Here is a 15252-nt window from a genome sequence, read left to right as displayed (position 1 = left end):
TGCATTTAGTAATTACATATCCTCCAGACAGTTTTAAAAGCCCAACAGTCTAATCAAATGTTTTATCATGGAGCACCGTTAATGGTGTGTTTTACCATAAAAAATTAGAATATCTGTGACACAGAAAGAGTTTAATGCCAAAAACACCAGTTTAATTTCTGTCATATTACTCCTCTGATACACCTTACAGAGTATTCTTAAATATTAGCTCATATTGTTTACCAAGGACAGGCTCTTTGGGGAAGATACGATTATGACATTATTGATACTTTCACAGTGAGTCATCTCTGCTTTGCTGAGTAATTTCAGCAGCGTCTTAATTCCTACCTGAACAGACTAAGTGCTGTCTCCCCAAAGGTTAGGCAATCATCCTCAGTCAGCATACTGAGGTAGGCTGCTTTCATATATGCATAGGTAGCCTGAGGGAAGGAAAAACGTGGTTACTAATTAAATCTCATCCTTCCTTTGAAAATGAGATAAGGAGGGGAAAAAAGACAAAAATCAAAAGTTGGACATCCACATTTGTGGTGCTTTTATATGTTGGAAGGATTTTGGTTCTTGTGACCTGAGAACAGTTCATGTCTGTTTCTGCTAAAATAACTGCACAGTTTAGTTTGAACAGCCCCTGTGATGCATTTGCAGGCTGTCCGTGGTATATCCCATCTCTCAGCCAATGACGGCTGGGATAGGTTGAAGCCCCCCACACGACCCTGAACTGGATAAGCCGAAGAAAATGGATGGATGGATGGGCGGACGGGTGGATGAATGGGTGGATGGGTGGATGAATGGATGGATGGAGGGATGGATGGAGGGATGGATGGTCGGTCTGATGATGGACCTGCAGCTTCTCTAGGGTATATCCCACCTCTCATCCAGTGACAGCTGAGATAAGCTCCAGCCCCCCACGTGACCCTGAACTGGATAAGTAGTTAAGAAAATGGATAGATGGCTTTATTGACTCTTTGCAGTCACTCAACAGCCAAAGTCTCCTGTGGCCCTTAATCATCTCTGCTTTCCTGAACTTTTGAAATGGAATTTGTAAAGAGTTTATTTAGAAGAGGAGACACAAACTCAACCTCAGCGGGTAATAAGACTGAACTCCTAGTGCCTTTGCCAGATGTGAGTATACGGGAGGGTTGAGTCAAAAAGTAAAATCTGTGCCAAGACTGAAAAATAAATGGGAACCAAAGGTATATGAAATCAAAAAGTGTAGCACTACAGCTAAAGCCTCGGGAAAAATGTAAATGTTTTGTTATGTTAAAATGGAGTGTATAGAGGAGCACCTTCAAAGCTCTGGGATAGCTCCCCTCTCACATTAAATATTCCTTTTTTAGTAAAACCTTTATGAAAAATCTTAATATTTATTTTCTTGAAATTGTACTTAAGATTTAATGTATTATTTACTGTATTTAATCATATTTACATCAGAGGGAGAGCTCAGACTGAATAGTTAAAGAGGGAATGTGCAGAGGAGGGACAGCGGATAATCTGGGCAAATATGGAGCTGCCAGGCAGGAGGAAAAGAGGAAGACCACAGAGGAAGCTGGAGATAGGGAGAGATGGAGGCAGGCGATTCTCTATAGCGACCCCTACAGGCAGCAGCCGAAAGAAAAGAAAGTATTTAACTGCATTTCATTTGACTAAGAACCAGTCTGATCCGCATTCTATCCTGGTAATGTTGTTTTTAAGCATATCATGTTTGTTTTATTTACAATGATTTTTGTTTTTTGCAACACGGTTGTTGTTTATTTATTTTTTATCTTGACTTCACTAACTTTTACATTTCTTTTATTACTTTGCCCGCTCAGATTCACATCCCACATTATGGTGGCCCACCTTGGACCATGAGTTCTCCTTGCTGAGCAGCTCAGCGTAGAAGTAGGCCATCTTCCAGTGCCTTTTGTAAGTGAAGCACCACATCAGCTCCCAGTAGCACATGTGATGGAACTGCTTCCACTGCTGCTGAGCCTCGCAGCACTCCTCAAAACGCTTGATAGCCTGGAAGAAAGGCACGTAAAGGTTGAGAATCGCTGTTTGTCAAACATATGCCACTAAATTATGATACCGATATGTTTAATATGATATGTTTGCAGAAGAGATGATTTGACTTTATCAGTATTTTAGTTAAGGACACAAAACTGGCAATCAATGTTTAGAAAAATGAGCAAAATACAGAAAAAAAATAGTTATGACCTTTATTCCACATGAGGTGATTTGGTAAGTATTTGAAAGAGCTTTTCATTCTGGTAATTCACATTTTCAACATTCAGGATTCAAGACTTTATTGTCATTATGTAAGGATTAAAAGATGAAGGCAATACTCTCTCACATGGTGCAAAAAACATAAATATACTGACATAAACAGAACTACAAAATACAAGATTTAAATACATTACTGATATGCATTAAAAATACACACACACACACACACACACACACACACACACACACACACACACACACACACACACACACACACACACACACACTTTCTCCAAGGGAAAATAAATTACTCACAGCATCCAGGTTGCCTTTGATCTCTTCTATCCGACCAGCAAAGAACAAAAAGATGGATCCCTGGATGAAGACAAACACAGTATGTTTGTGAGAATGACACAAACAATCATAGCAACATTTGAAAAGCACACACAGTCATTCATCCTGACATACCTTGGGGTATTTTTTAAGATATGGCTCCAGCAGTTTTTCTGCATCCTCAACGTCTCCTTCTCCAGTGCCTTTGCGAGACAGAAGGAACCCAGCTCAGATTGCATCTTTTAGTGTTAATTTGCAGATGTGCGTGTGTGGGTGTGTTGCTCACCTAGTATGAAGCTCATGAACGTGTGATAACAGAGGAGAAGCATGTTGCACAGGAAGGACCTGAATGTACTTTCTACTGAGCCCTCTTGAAGCTGCTGGAGACCAAACTCCTATATAAACACACACAGTTGCACACATTTTCTGAGTCTGCATTAAGTCTTCATTTGTGGAAGATCTATCAGCCAATTAGCAGTAAAACCAGCACACAGAGAATACACTAAAGTAGTTATGGGAAAATCTTCTGTGTTTAGTCAGCGTGTTCTGGGGATAAAACAGCGTCTGCTTGTCTACCACTTCTCTGACTCACAAACTGGCCTGTGTGCAAAACACGCAAGTACAAAATACAGGAAATGCAGTATTTGCATGTTCATAACCGGAAGATAAATAAGTCATGATGGTAATATTCAAAGGTCAACTGAGGTGCTGATGTGATGGCTTGATGAATGAAATCAGTAGTTACAACTGGCGATCACAATTTAGAGAAATAGTCATTGCTCATTATTATCAAAGCAACCATCATTTCATTGATGGTTGCAAGTTTCATTTCACGTTTCCATGAAAAATAACACGACAAACTCATCTTAGTAGTAGTGTGATGAGTTCTACCACGGATGCACTTACAGTTCTCGAAACACTTCTCAGTCTCTGATTCATAAAGAGGCATTTCAAACAGAGCGGAAGGGTGTATCGGCTCGCAAAATATCTCCAGCCAAAGCTGTTAGAGAGCGCCATGTCAGAAGTCTGACTTCTCAGAAACGCTTACCTTATTACCAGAGAAACCGACAAACTCCAGCAGCTTGAGTGTCCGAGTAGGCAACATGGAAATCATCTGCAGGAAGCAAACAAGCAGTGGAAATGAAAAGGTCAGAAACATAATTACAGAGCATTTCATTGTTATTACAGATGCTGAACAAACTATGTTGGATTTCTTGCAGCTATCGCCATGTTAGGCTGGAGCAGCTCTTAATTTATGCAGATCTTCTGCTCTTCTGGTGTCTTTTTTGTTAACCAAGCATCACAAAATTAAGTCAATCAATGAGGCACAAGTGCAAACTATTACTTACTAGATTAAAAGCTCCCACTCCCAGTTTCACGCCACCCTCAAAATGCCCATGGTTGTCACCATGAGTGTATCCGGAGGACTGCAGGACTGTGTGAAGCTCTCTGAGGGGGTTAAGATATAAGCAAATTAAGGGGAATAAGCTGCGATGAAGTCCTGATGGAAGAATAAAAGGTCTTCCAGGAAACAGGGATGGAAACATGGATATCCTGGAGATACTCACTTGTAAGTCTGGTAGCTGTTCCTCACTTTGATTCCACCTTTGATAAAACTGATCATGTTTTCATCCTGAGCACGAATGAGTTTAAAAACACAAAACAGAAAATGAGTGATGGTGGCAAACACATCAGTAGCACTCGCTGCTGTAAGCCTCCTGACCTGAAGGAAGGTGAGCGCTGCCCTCTGCAGGAGACACTCGGCGTAACAAACTTCAGCATGGAGCTCCTCTGAAGTGAAATCGATTGTACCAGTTATCGCCAAACAAACAGCATAATGACCAAACACACACATGCACATGCAGAGGCACATGCAGAGGTACATGCAGAGGTACTACTTTAACATGGAGCAAACACTGAAACATTTAAACACTTACAAAGTCTAAACATTTTAATTATTTAGAATAATTTAATGATCATCTAATAACTTTATGCTAAAGTTATTAAAACCTCAACTATTAAACTGGACTAAAAAAAAATACAAGCAGGTTTCTCTTTTTAGGGAAAACTCGAGCATATTGTCAGACTAACATCTGTTTCCTTGGTTTGTTTTTAGGAATAACACACAGACTCATTTGTATGCATGACTGTACCGACCTTCTGTGAAGTTTTTTGAAAAGGAAGACTTCTTGCGTTGCCTGATGGAGAAACACAAAACGACATCACCCAATATTCTAATCAGTTTAAAACACACACACACACACACACACACACACACACACACACACACACACACACACACACACACACACACACACACACACACACACACAATCCTACCTTATGTCGCACTGCCCTGCATTTCCCCTCCTATCATGTTTCCTTTCAGATACGTGACTCAGCCTTATTCATCTAAACACAGGATGCTGAGACGCTGCACGATGAGGTTGCTAAAAGAAAAAGGGCTGAGTGTGCGGTAAGTTTCCTATGAGCAGTCAGAGTGTTTACACAGAGAAACTGCAGCTCTGACGTCAGATTGGCCGAAATAAACGTGTGTTTATAAGATGACTAATCATATGTGGTGCCCTAAGAAAAGCCTCTGCGATGGATTCTCACAGAGGCTTCAGTAATATTGTTTTTACTGAGCTGGAAGAGTCTCAGGATGTTACTACCGAAACTAGAGCTCATTAAGCTGTTCGATTTTGGGTTGAGACAAAATAAACTTCCGCAGCTGACTTGGCTAAAGAGGAACTAACAAAAAAAGAGACCCTGTCATTGTTAGTCAGCTGGTTATTATTTTATCAGCTAACTGACAAAGTCTCACCTCTGGCAGATAGCCTGTGCCTCCTTCATGGTGTTCCCTGCAACTAGGATGTGTTGAGGATCGAAGGTCATCATGGCCTGCATTTCTAGAATGGTGGCGTAGGTCAGAGCGTGGTACATGCTGTCTTTGTTTCTGTAAAACAAGCAAACAGAAAATTTCTGTTGTGATGCACAGGACGAAAAATATTAAATATTGCATTGTTTTACAATCTTTTACAGAACAACACATTAACATTTAGTTGCTTTAGATTTAGAATAATAAAACTCGACATCCTGGTTACATAAAGATTAAATCAAAAATATTTCTCATTCTGCAAAAACTTTTTTTAAATGATTGAAGACATAAAATATTAATAAGCAGTCATCTGACAGAACAACAGTGTCGCCACTAATGACGAATAACTGCTGACAAGAGACGGGAGATACTGAACAGTGTCTGTTGGCTTTCACGGTGACAAGGACACCGAAGTACTTGGAGTGTGTACTACGTGCACTTTCCCCACATAAATACCGAAATACTTGTTCAACTTGTTAATAAAGCTTCCTGGTCCTGATCTAAACAGTTAAGCAGCTACTAATTAATCAAAACAAGTTAAAGATATACAACATATGTTTGTGCTATTAATAAGGAGTCCCGCTGAAGTTATAGCGGACGGTTTAAACAGCCGTATGTATCCTGGGATTAACACATTTTCAAGCATGTCTGTTTGTTGGATCATATATTAAGTGACATAAAGTCAGAGGTGTGCAGGCAGGAATGCTGTCAGTCCGCATGGCCAACATTTCGCTGCTCTTCATCGCCAGATTAACTCATGTGACCAGCCTCTGGGATGTTACTCTGACCTCAGACCAGCTCACAATAAACAGATTTTTCACCCCATGAAAACTAGGCCAGCAAAGATTAATCATGCTCTACTTCATGTTTCCTAATACAGCTATATCTATATATGTGCCATGTGACCATGTGACTTTTTGCCTGTCATGAAAGAAAACTGCAGAATTAAGTAGAGACGTTTGTAAATTAACTAACTACAAACCTTCAACTGTTTGCTTAAATGAATTCAATCAGCTTTAACTCAGTAAACAAACACCAAACAAGCTCAGTAGCAACCTGGAAACAGAGAAGGCGCAGGCTGAGAAGCAGGGAGATTTGCCTGGGTTGCATTTCCATGGCGTCAGGCTCGTTTATGTGAGACAGCAAGTGAAACTCAGGCTGGGAAACCTTTTAAGATGGAGTGTGATTTAAATTTAGTTACATGGCAGCAAAATATCCGTCAGATCTCAGTGATGAAAAGGTCGTAGCACCTCTGATAGCAGTAGAGCTGGGTCTCCAACATATTTTCACCACGTAGTTCCATAATGAAAGGGAGGAGCTGCTTTGAGATTCGCACAAACACGTGTGCACCGACACACACCTTGCATTCAGTTGAAGACGATGGAAGCAGCAATGGTAGTTCTGATGAAATCCAAACATTCTCAGTGATTTCTGTGCAGAAATTTGTGGACATTTGTCACAGAAACTTGTAGCTGATTCCTAAAATAACTCCTTGCCTGAATTAACCCTGATAATTTAACCCAAAGAAGACAACAGTACAGGCTACAGAGAAACAACAGCGCAGGTGTATCGAACACCATCCATGTAAACATCTGCCTCTCAAAATGAAAAAAAACTTGACTGGTTACCGTGTGGAGCCATTACTCACATTTCTATATTTTGCAAGGAAAATAGAAAAATATTTCTGTTCTTTTCAAGGACACACCACAGGCCACCTGAGCTATTCATTTCCATATATGGAAATACAGTATACAGGACAAAAACAGAGCTTGAGCAATTCTAATGAGTTTGAAAGTCAATATTTGGTGTGACCTACATCCTTCACCACATGCTGAACTCTCTTAGGTAGCTGTAATTTCTGAAAGTAATATTCGGGAATAGTTCTTCAGCTCTTCTTTGGATCTTGGCTGTTTTTGTGTTGTTCTCTGTCAAGATGATCCCAGACTGCTTCAGTGATGTTGAAGTCCGGGCTCTGAGGAGTGTGGTTGGGCGACCGGACGAATATATCGACGATAGGCTGAGCCCATTGTCGATGGTTTTTACAAGGACGATTTATTTATTTATTTGCCCATGAGTACGTTTGCTAATAATGATGGAGCTAATAGAAGCAGCCAACATTAAAAAAATAATAATAATAGCGCTGTTTTAACAGCACCCTCTTTCATCTGCAAGCAAATGCCCCCTCCTCAGAGAGCACCCAAATGCTTGTTGATGCAGCTGCAGACGCTGGTGATAGCCTAGGATGGTGGACACGTGCATGCTCATGCAAGTTAGTCGTGTTTGAGTACTTTGCTCGCACTACACGTCTGCACAAGCGTTTACATCAGGTTTACCTCTTTCATCTGGTTTAAAGAAATCCAAAATTGGTGACTTTATATTTTTTTAGTGCTGTCAGCGTTAACGCGCCGTCATGACGACTAATGCGATTAACAATAAACCCATCTGGAGCGCAGACGGAGTCAAAATCCCCGAAATGTGTGTGTCAACGCATTTCGGGTAGTTTGTCCAAAGTTTGTTCATTCTGTGCTCCAGGAGGGCATCAAAAATCGCGTTAATCGTGACGACCGCGTTAACGCCGCGTTAACGCTGACAGCCCTAATTTTGGGGGGAAATTAGTTCGACCATGCTTGGACTTCTTTTTTTTTTTTCTTTTTTTTGCCTGTCCCGTTTGGTTCTTTTTCATCAGAATTATTGTCTAAAGGTGAAGAAAGAGGCCCAACGGATTTACTTTACCAAATGGACCATCCCAGCCTTGCCGTAATGGTGTATTTGATTCACCTTTTAGTGTTTATTTTATTTTTTATTTTCACTTGCTAGATACGGGACAGACTTGAATGAGGAAAAGAAAAGGGAGAAAGAAAGAGGGGAAAAAAACAGCAGAGAAGAGGGCAAAAAACAAAAACCGACTAAATAAGCAGACAAAAAAATACAAATATCAATCACCTGGATCACCTGTTGAGAAAGAAAAAATAAAACAAGCATTTAACAAAGGATAAATGGTAAATGGTCTGTATAGTGTAAAGCGCTTTACTTGGTCCTAAGGACCCCAAAGCGCTTTACACTATACACAATCATCCACCCATTCACACACAACATCATGATGATATATGGGAATATAACAGTAAATACTAAATATTAAACATTATTGTGCAGCACGTAAGATCAACAGAACACAGTGTGCTCTGAGGTAGGAGCCAAAAAGGGTGTAGTTTGTGTGTGTGTGAGTCCCCGTGTGTACACCTGTGAGCATGAACGCGCTTGTTTTTAAAAGGTTCCTTCATGTAATGATCTGCTAGAGGGTGTGGGGGGGCCACAGCCCCGTCCTCCAGGGCATGAAGCAGGTATGGAGGAGATCAAAACTCCAGACATCCAGAGGCCCCCAGAACACAAGAGACCAAGGAAGACCAACAGAGGGGCAGCCGCGCCACTGTCCCAGAAAGAGCTGAGGAGAGTCCCAGATGAGGGGTCACTCAGCAGCCTTTTGTTCCAAAAATATTATTTCCTGCCTGTCAAACTGTGTTATCTTTGGCATTTTTAATAGATTCAACTAAAGAAATGGGAATAAATGATGTATTTTTTATGACAAGCTTCTAGCAACAAAGTGCCTGAAGATATAATTCAAAGTTAGTTCTTTGCTAAGTTGTCTGACATGTGTAGACACAACACCGGTTCATCGGTTGACTTGAATGATTCATAGGTCTGAAACAAAAAAGAAAACATTTCTCTGAAGGTGCCCCGGTATAAGGATTGGACTGAAAAGGAGTGAAAACGCTGCCAAGTCCTTCGTAATACCCCGAGAACTATTGCTCAAGACCACAAAATGAAAAGAAAGGCTGGCTCATTGGAAACGAATGCAAAGAAATGAGGCTTGACTCAAGGATTCTGACTTCTAATCATAAACTACAAAACATGAGGTCCTGTGACCTGAATCCCAGCTAAACCACAACACAGCATCTAAAATTAAAGGAATAAACAAATCAGTGATCCAGTAAGATTTTCAGGACAATCGGACGCTTGAATATCTCCACAGACCTGCAATAAGTTAACCAGCTACACGATGTACTTCCTGTGAGAACCTCCGTTCGGTTTCTGCTACTCCTCAGCTGCTATGGTTCGTTTGGCTTGGTGTCTAGCTTCTTCCTCTTCTGCTTCATCTCGCCCTCCAGCTGTCAGTCCACTTATGGTTTTATGTTTTTATCTGGATCCACTGCTTTTATACCAGTTTATTTATCACTGCTTTCATTGACTGTTCCACTGCCTCCTGATATGATGCACATTTTCAGTAATTTGACATGTAGTTTGGGGTTTTTCTATCACCTTCAATGGCCATTGTATTTCTCGTAAAGTAAATCAAGCTTCCAGTTTTACAACGGCTTTCAGTTAATGAGTGAAGCATAAATCTACTGTCTCCTGTGCTGAGCTGTCCACCTGCACAAACAGTGCTTAAACAGAGTCCATGCTTGCTAACAGCGCACTAATTCCATGTGTCCGTAATAACCGACCCCGTCATAAATAACTGAGGCGGAGGACTTTAACGCACGAGTCTCGCTCAAGACCAAAGTTATCCAAAAGATTCAGGGTGATTGGCGATATGGTGACCGTGACTGTAAGCCACTGACTAAAGTCTCTACAAACACAATATTGTTCCACAGTCAGATTTCCAATTAATATGCACTTTGTATAAACGAGGTCTTGCTCCCAATGCATCCTGGGACGACCTCCAACTACCTGTGACCATAAACACGGACGTAGGGGTAAATGTAGCAGACACAAGATTGACTAAATAGAAACTGTGTCCACATATGTGTGTGTCCTTGCCCCACATGGCTGCGTCAGACTACAGCTAACAAGTGGAGGAAAACAAAGCAAATCCTGCCTGCAAGCAAAGGTGTGAGATCTAAAAGTCTGAAAATAATGCTAACGTCAGACACAGGGCTGCTCTCTGAGGCCTCAAAGTTCAAGGCCGAGCAAGTGGAAGAACACAAAAGCTGCAGGATGCAAAGATTCCCAGGCTCTACAACACATGATAACTCCAGAAAACAACTCCGCTGATGTGTCCAGGTGCATTAAAATGATATACAGCATGCTGAAAGCCCAACAGCTGTCATTTCCTCTCATAAAAGCTTTTTCTGAGGAGAAAATGAGGTTGTGGGTGTTATTGGGTTGTGTACAAAGCAAACAAAATATTAAAAAATCAGTTTAATTGCAGTTCTGCATGTAAATGGAATAGAGCCGGCTGCACAGGGAGAAACCTGTGAGGCAGAAATCAGGACACCAACAGGAGTGTGAGGTTTTAGATTTATCCACATCGTCAGCACGGGTAGAGTATTTCCCAAATCCAAGTTTAAATAACAAACACCAGGAAAGACGGATCAAAAAATAATAATGTAAAAAACAAAGAGTGTGAGTTCATTCACTCTTAATGTCGTCACCAGTGTCGGTCAAGTTACTTGAAAAAAGTAATCAGTAACTAATTACTGATTACTTACCCAAAAAAGTAATCCTGTTACTTTACTGATTACTTATTTTCAAAAGTAATTAATTACTTAGTTACTTTTTAAAAACACGATTTACAACCTGAATAGGTGATAAAGCGATAGATCGCTCAGCCCAATTCTACTTTTTCTGCATAATCCATCATACAAAATGTAATCAAATGGAAAAGTCTCTTTTTAAAACTTGTTTTATTAGTTTTAATCTTTTAACTTTATGCATCAAGCAAACATTTAATTAAATGCAACATTCTCTGACTGGAAGAAATTTGTTTAACATTTAAACCTATTTTCTGCACATTCCAGCACATAAAATAAAACATTTTGTGTGTTTACACTCAGTCTTTCAAATAGATGCAAGTAAAACACAGCAGAAAATAAATAAAGTCAAAGACTCAGCGGTCCTGTTGCTCTATTTTCACCTGTAAAGCAGGAGTGGGGTTGGCGGAGGTTTACCCTGGTGCAGGTGTGCCGCGGTCAGTGGAAGAATCCGCGAGTTTCTCTGTGAGTTTCCCATTACGTCGTAGCTACTCGGTGCTTGTTTGGAAGTTTAGGGGTTTTTTTGCTGTAAAAAGAAGTTTTCTTCCCACGCACAGCGGACACTAATGTTTTTGTCACTTTTTATGGAATCAAACTCAAAGTAAGGTCAGTACTTCCACGCTTTAAACTCTGCACGCTCATACTCTCTCTGCACTCCATATATGATCCATTGTTGATCTGCACACAGCTGTTGTCGAACGTCGCACTCGCTTACGTCACTGTCATGAGACATTCTCGCAAAAAAAATCACGGTTTTAGTAACGCAGTAACGCAGCGTTCCTACGGGAAAGTAACGGTAATCTAATTACCGTTTTTGCAATAGTAATCCCTTACTTTACTCGTTACTTGAAAAAAGTAATCGGATTACAGTAACGCATTACAAGTAACGCGTTACTGCCCATCTCTGGTCATCACACACTGAAAAAACATGTCTCTCAGCAACAACACCACACACCGGTTTACTGTTTCAAAACTACAAACACAGTCAGGGCTAAAAGGAAGCTATTGTTTGATGCTGGGCAGCACTGGAAAGAAGAAACTGGGCTGAGGAGCGGCCCACAGTCCCAGAGGACGGATCAAAGCAGCGGCACGATAAAGGTGCTGATAACACGCAGTGGACACCGAGTAACACGATGACTCGGTGTTGGAGTACAAACCTGGAGGTGGCGTTTCTACGTGCTGTGTTATGTTAATGTAACTTAAAGCAGCACATGGTTCATATAACCTGTTCATGTAAACACAACAGAAACAGCAATTACAGTTTATTGGCTTTAATGTATCTTGTCTATTAAGACTTTGACACCTTATTTCTTATATCTATTATAGTTTTAATTCTCTATTTTATCTTATTTAACTTTAGATTCAATTTACTTGCCCACTGTGGGTCACTGCAATGCGGTGTTTGTCCTGCACTTAACGAAGAACCGACAAGAAGCTTGACTTTAACTGCACTGCAGTACGATGGTTCCAGCTGTCACTGATTCAGGACTCAAAAACATCATCTTACAGACTTTATTTTCCAAGCATGTTATGGGCCCGGCAGAGCCTGCTGTGATTTGTCCCAGTTGCTGTGTCATGTTGTCTCTCCAGCTTCAGGTGCCGCACTTTTGTACAGCCAACTCTTCTCAGCAACTGGGTCAGAGCACAGAGGACAGCTCCAGACTCAGGCAGCATGTCTGGTTTTATATGTTGTGGCTGCCGAATGTGGGACCTCTGTGGTGCTTTGGCTGATTTAGCCTTTTTAACTTATTATTTTTACCTGATCAACTTCAGACTTTTAATATGTTTCTCTTTTGATGGTGATTGTGGTCTGTCCATCTCTTTTAGTTAGACTGTTCGAAGAAACCTTCGCTTTATTTACCTCCTTGTCTCCTTTTTCAAACCCGACACTTTTTGTTGTTTCCCCACATAATTGGACCTTCATGGAAACATCACAACACATTAAAAAGCTCCTTCTAATTGTGCAGCCATCTTCAAAGGCTGAATAGTGAATTTATCTTCAATATCTAAGTGTCCTCTTAATTAGAGAAACTGTACTGATCCTGCCACTGGGAAGAATTTAAAGCAGTGAGTGCTCTGAAAGCTCAAAACAAATAAAGCACAGCTTCTTAATTCTTAAACTTTTATTGGACATTTAATTCAATCTAATTCATTTAGAGACGGCTTCAGATTTTATCGTGAAAAACCAAACAGCAATCATGGCAGCATGTAAAAAAAAGTGATCATCATCAGAACATTTTCAGAAAACTGGGTGACAAAGCTAAAAGCTCCAGGTCCTGACACGTCCACAGTGAGAGACACAAACTACTAACAGAGACCTGCAACATTAGGGGACGACTGTCTAAAAGTCCTCCAAGTCACCAAAGATCCAAGAAAAACATTCAAGGAACTGCAGCAGGGTTAAAATAGAAGAGCAGCGAGGTGAAATCACCGCAGATCTAAAAAACTATTAGGAATCCTCTGAATGATGCTTTAACTCACATTTATGACCTTCATATCTTTTGATAAGAGTTCTCGGACGCTCATGAAAAAACATGGTCAAAGTTTCAAATAATGAGGCAAAAGCTCAGATTTTGGACTGCTGTCAGTCTGAACAGAAGCTCCGCCCACCTGCTGTTCAAACCCTCTGTTTGAGAGGGGGAGCCAATCAGCAGACAGTTGTCTTAAGGGAAGAGGAACTAAAACTAAACTTGTTTCAGACAGAGGCCCAATATCAGATAAATAAGAATTATTTTGAGCCGTGAAAGTTACTGAGAACACTCGAAAGGTCAAAGGCCGGCGAGAACAGCACCCGTAGCAGGTCGTTACGCAGGCGGTGCTCCTACCTGCATCTGAGCCGCGCCTGCGCCTCCTCAAAGTCGTTTCTGAGGAACAGATCCAGGGCGGCCATACAGTCCTCGAGAGCCAGCGTCAGGTCTGACCGCGAGCAGCTGCAGAAACAAAACAAACAGCAAATCTGGATGAAAACATGCTGAAAATACATCATCGTCAAGTCCAAACACAAGGATGTAGCTGTGATCAAAGTGTACACAAAACAAGCCTGTGTCATATAAGGCAACCCTAAAAAGTGTTTGTGTCTTTGACTGGGCCCCAAGTATAAAAACACAATCTAAAAAACATTTTGTCCTGAATCGTAACATATTCATAAGTTATTAAATTCTCTGCACTCGAGACAGAAACCAGAAGATGAACACAGAGCGAGCCAGACGAGCAAACCGGCTGGAGGGAGTGCCTGTGGCGGGGCGTGGCCTGCGGTGCCGTGCAGAGGAGGCGGACGCACCTGCACGGCACCGCAGGCCACGCCCCGCCACAGTGCTCTTTGCTGTTACTGCTGCTGCTATTTGAAATTACAGACATAATCATACATTTAGACAAGGACAAGCTCCGGGAGCAGTTTCTGAATCTTTTATTAAAGATAAAGAACAGATGCGCTTCGTGGCTTAAAAAAGATCACGTCACCTTGTATTCATCACGTGACGGGCGTGTGTACGACCTGGAGTCGTCCATCTTTGATTTGACCCGCTGTAGCCATGAAACTTTAAACGTATGTTTCACTTGTTAAACTCGGGGAGAAAACAGCAGCCAGAATGTGAAAAACTCGTTAATGACGGGCAGATTAAACAGAGAGAAGCTAAGCTGATGGAAGTTCTAAAAAACATTAAGCTGATTCATTAACTTTGCTTGGATTGTTGCTTGTTTGCTGTGTAATTACTTTTTATTACATTTACTGGATTTTGGACTAAATGACGTTTTTTTACATTAAGTATTAGTTAATTAGCTTAATGTAATACTTTGAACCTTAAGGCCACTTTATGCCGATCACACATACATCACACATCGTGATGTAAAACATTCAGCCATCAGGTTTGTCTCAGGAAACCATCCCAACTTTTTAATATTAGCCTTAAAACGTTCTTTTTTGATAGAGCTTACAGTTAAAGATGGATCAGGTGAGCCTTAGTTATGCTTCTATAACCTGTACCAGGACCCCCTTACTATCCATCTACAAAGGGTTACATGGTTGTTTCCAAAGAATTTAAAGTCCATCATTCTGCAGTGAGAAAAATCATCCCGAGAGGAAACCCCCCGAGCAAATTCCCCCCCAAGGTCAGAGAAACTGCAAAGACACCCAAGAGCTACATTAGCATGTTAAATGTTAAAGTTCATGACAGTACGGTTAGAAAAAGACTCAACAAGTATGACTTGTTTGGAAGGGTTTTCAGGAGAAAAGCATCTTCTGTCTAAAAAACAAATTATGACAGAACTTGTGGAACGATGCTCTCAGATTCGACCAAAATGCAGATGTTT

General features: G+C 40.9%; 1 protein-coding gene across 2 annotated transcripts in view; it reads right to left on the bottom strand.

Annotated features, from left to right (window-relative positions):
- Nucleotides 1-15252, bottom strand: part of ttc39a (tetratricopeptide repeat domain 39A) — a 31032-nt gene that overhangs the window by 4743 nt on the left and 11037 nt on the right. For both annotated transcript variants that reach the window (XM_040053126.1, XM_040053127.1), the window contains 12 exons: nt 13770-13874; nt 5360-5491; nt 4693-4733; nt 4259-4326; nt 4104-4168; nt 3885-3984; nt 3584-3649; nt 2822-2930; nt 2671-2738; nt 2518-2577; nt 1837-1998; nt 328-419 (listed from right to left, as the gene is read on the bottom strand). In XM_040053126.1, the coding sequence (XP_039909060.1) occupies nt 328-419; nt 1837-1998; nt 2518-2577; nt 2671-2738; nt 2822-2930; nt 3584-3649; nt 3885-3984; nt 4104-4168; nt 4259-4326; nt 4693-4733; nt 5360-5491; nt 13770-13874 (1068 nt within the window). The remainder of the gene's footprint in view (nt 1-327; nt 420-1836; nt 1999-2517; nt 2578-2670; nt 2739-2821; nt 2931-3583; nt 3650-3884; nt 3985-4103; nt 4169-4258; nt 4327-4692; nt 4734-5359; nt 5492-13769; nt 13875-15252) is intronic.

Source organism: Simochromis diagramma, unplaced genomic scaffold (genome assembly GCF_900408965.1).
Source record: "Simochromis diagramma unplaced genomic scaffold, fSimDia1.1 OVJJ01000419.1, whole genome shotgun sequence".
NCBI lineage: Eukaryota > Metazoa > Chordata > Actinopteri > Cichliformes > Cichlidae > Simochromis > Simochromis diagramma.
Note: the sequence above shows the minus strand (reverse complement) of the source record. Positions and strands in the feature narration are given on the sequence as shown.